Source organism: Coffea arabica, chromosome 1e (assembly GCF_036785885.1).
Source record: "Coffea arabica cultivar ET-39 chromosome 1e, Coffea Arabica ET-39 HiFi, whole genome shotgun sequence".
In the NCBI taxonomy this organism is placed as follows: Eukaryota; Viridiplantae; Streptophyta; class Magnoliopsida; order Gentianales; family Rubiaceae; genus Coffea; species Coffea arabica.
The window spans coordinates 50,657,999-50,660,748 of NC_092311.1; the positions used below are offsets into that span (position 1 = coordinate 50,657,999).

Here is a 2,750-nt window from a genome sequence, read left to right on the forward strand (position 1 = left end):
ATGACTTGATCCGCCCCTCATTTTGTCCTTTTCCAGGTGTGAATCGATTAACTAGTACTAGTGTATAACAAAGCAGCCAACGTGTGCTGCTGCTTTCTTTATTGACTACTAATCTAAATATACCTTACCTCAACATCTTGTGTCACGATTTTAGCAGTGACAACTAATATTTCAGCAACCAAGAACCATGACAATGAGTTGGAATTGAGAACTTTTGAGCAATGTCCCTTTTTTTTTTTCTTTTCCCTTGTACTAGATTGTCCAGCTCAACGTTTGGACTATGTGACAGAATGATGAGTTCACATGCGGCCATAAGCACCAATCGGACATGGTGGAAAGATATTTGCACAAGGAGACATTAGAGGACTGCAGAATGCAGAAAGCAGATGACGGAATATGGTGGACTGTGCAGCATGTGTTGAGATCAGTAGGAATCCCAAATGTCTAAATCTTAACTGGCTGGTAGTGCTAGGATGCGCAAAGTCATGGTAAGACGATAATTGCTTTACATTGCTAAAACGGATTAGTAATATATACACTTTCTTGTTCGTAGTTCCTAGTTCACTATTACTTATGCAGGATCGAATAATTGCAGTGATGAACTTCAGATGCTTCGCTAAACTTCTATGTGCAACTCTGCATTTACCTTTTAGGCTTTTATGCGGAATTGTTGTATCGGCACTTGCCTTTACTTCGATCTTCAAGAACCACATCGACCGGATAGATATGGATCTGAGGGGCTGAGGTCCAATACTAGCAGTAGAGACTCAGAAAGAAATCGAATAGGGAGTGCAACAATAATATTGCCTTTGATCAAAATCAAGAAAAATCACATCTTTGAAAAAAGAATTGTGTTAAATCAATAATGTCACGAATTGAAGTTTTACTTTTACCAGAAACGTATTGTCAAGCAAGAACCAAATACTAGGGCACGTAATCATCTTCCAATGATGGTCTAGTTCGAGTCTCCAATGCCACTGGCGCCTTCGTAAATCCAACATTTGCCATTAGCAAGGGCTCCCCTCTCTCTGCTGCTTCCTCCATTCTCTGTATGTTTCTTCGCCGTCTATACTTCCTCAGACAAGCAAGAAGAATACATAGCAGTAGCAGCAGCAGCACTCCCCCAACCACAGACCCAACGATTATCCAGACTTTGTGATTGTTCTTCTCACCGCCGCCTCCCTGTCTACCGGTACCTCCACCAGGAGCTGGAGCCGAAGCCGGAGCCGGGGCTGTGAACTCAACCACTATAGAGAAATGGCCTTGTTTTGCAGCAGAACAGGCACTCCGGTTAATGACATTGTCAAATTGAAATGAGCCATCCAAACCAAAAGAAATACATTTTGGCGACAATCCTTCAGGCACCAGTTGGACGTTCGGTAGGTGGATAGTTATGGGATCTTTGGAGGCTCGGATGTCCAATTCCTGTAGATTTCTGGCTGACAAATTGACTGCATCATAAGCCAGGAGACCCACAATTGGTGCCAAATATGTGTAACCAGGTAAAGGGTAATACAAGGAAGACCAATTTGCCAAGTTGTGATAGACCAACACAAGCCTCTCAACATAAGGTTGCTCCAAAACACCAATTGGAATATGAAATTCTTTATAGCTGTTAACCCCTCTTCTTCTCAAGCTCCCACTTCTCAGCCTCAATGCTGCAACCTTAATCCCTGTCAAGTTGGATGGCACGTTGCCATCGTAGACAATGCCCGTTCTGGGCCGAACAACCAACGCCCTGAAAGCATAGTCTTGAAGTAGTGAATCTAGTGAGCGCGCAGATAATTCGGCAGCTGATTGAGCTCTAAGCACTGGAACAATCCAGAGAATGATGTAAAAATACGCAACAAGAAGCATCAGAATGCGAATAATCTAACGAATCCCCTGAAAGTAACCGCATCCAAAACGCAAGCATTCACGACCACATCTGAAAGCTGCTTTGTCCGATTCAACCACAATGGCCATGCTTTTGTTTCATCAAACCTAGAGGAGGTAAATTAGTGTGGAAATATGTAGAGATTCACTAAAAAGCCAAAGGGCTGAAGTATCTCAGACTAACTTACAAAAGAATAGAAGTAATCTTGAACTTGAATGCACCCGTATAGAATCTTTGACAAATAGGTAGAGATATGAGGGAGAGAAATGACACGAATCCTCTTACCGATGCCAGCAGAAAATAGCAGGACAAAAAATCTGGGCAAGAAAATGGTAGTGAAGGGCCGAAGGCATTAAGTGTGGCAAGACATTAATGGAAATAAAAAGCAAGTGGAGGGCAACTAACCACACACTAATACAGTCATACGCACACAAAACAGAAACACAGCTGTGTCGAGACAGAAAAGAGAGAGTTGCGGTGTTCAGTGTCCACCCCTACCGCTTGTAGAGTATTTACTCATCTCCTACCCACTTAAATTCGGACATGTCAGCCAAGGATTAGACCATGAAAGCTGAGTAGGGACCATTGCCGCCTTTCTTTACAAGTATGGAGTTTCCTTTATTCGTTCTTTTTTCCTTTTATTGTGGTGAGAACTTAGAAGTGGAACCCCATCACCAATAATCCCATGAACAACAGGGGTAGAGGGAGAGGGAGATAGATGTTTAGAGTGGTTTGGGGAGAAGAGCCGAGCTAGCAACCACCTAATGTTACGCTAAATTGGCATAATGCATATGGCCAATCAATTTACAAAAGATAAAAAGACAGTAAAATGAGAAAAATAAATATTTGGGCAGGACCGCTTGGACCAGCTTGA

At 42.6% G+C, this 2,750-nt stretch overlaps 1 protein-coding gene across 1 annotated transcript; it reads right to left on the reverse strand.

Annotated features, from left to right (window-relative positions):
- Positions 1-924: 924 nt before the first annotated feature.
- LOC113696023 (uncharacterized) lies at positions 925-1,965 on the reverse strand. Its single transcript, XM_027215312.1, has 2 exons — positions 1,896-1,965; positions 925-1,811 (listed from the first exon to the last, which is right to left on the reverse strand). Exons 1-2 carry the CDS (start codon positions 1,963-1,965, stop codon positions 925-927), a joined length of 957 nt encoding a protein of 318 aa, XP_027071113.1.
- Between the last annotated feature and the right edge of the window lie 785 nt (positions 1,966-2,750).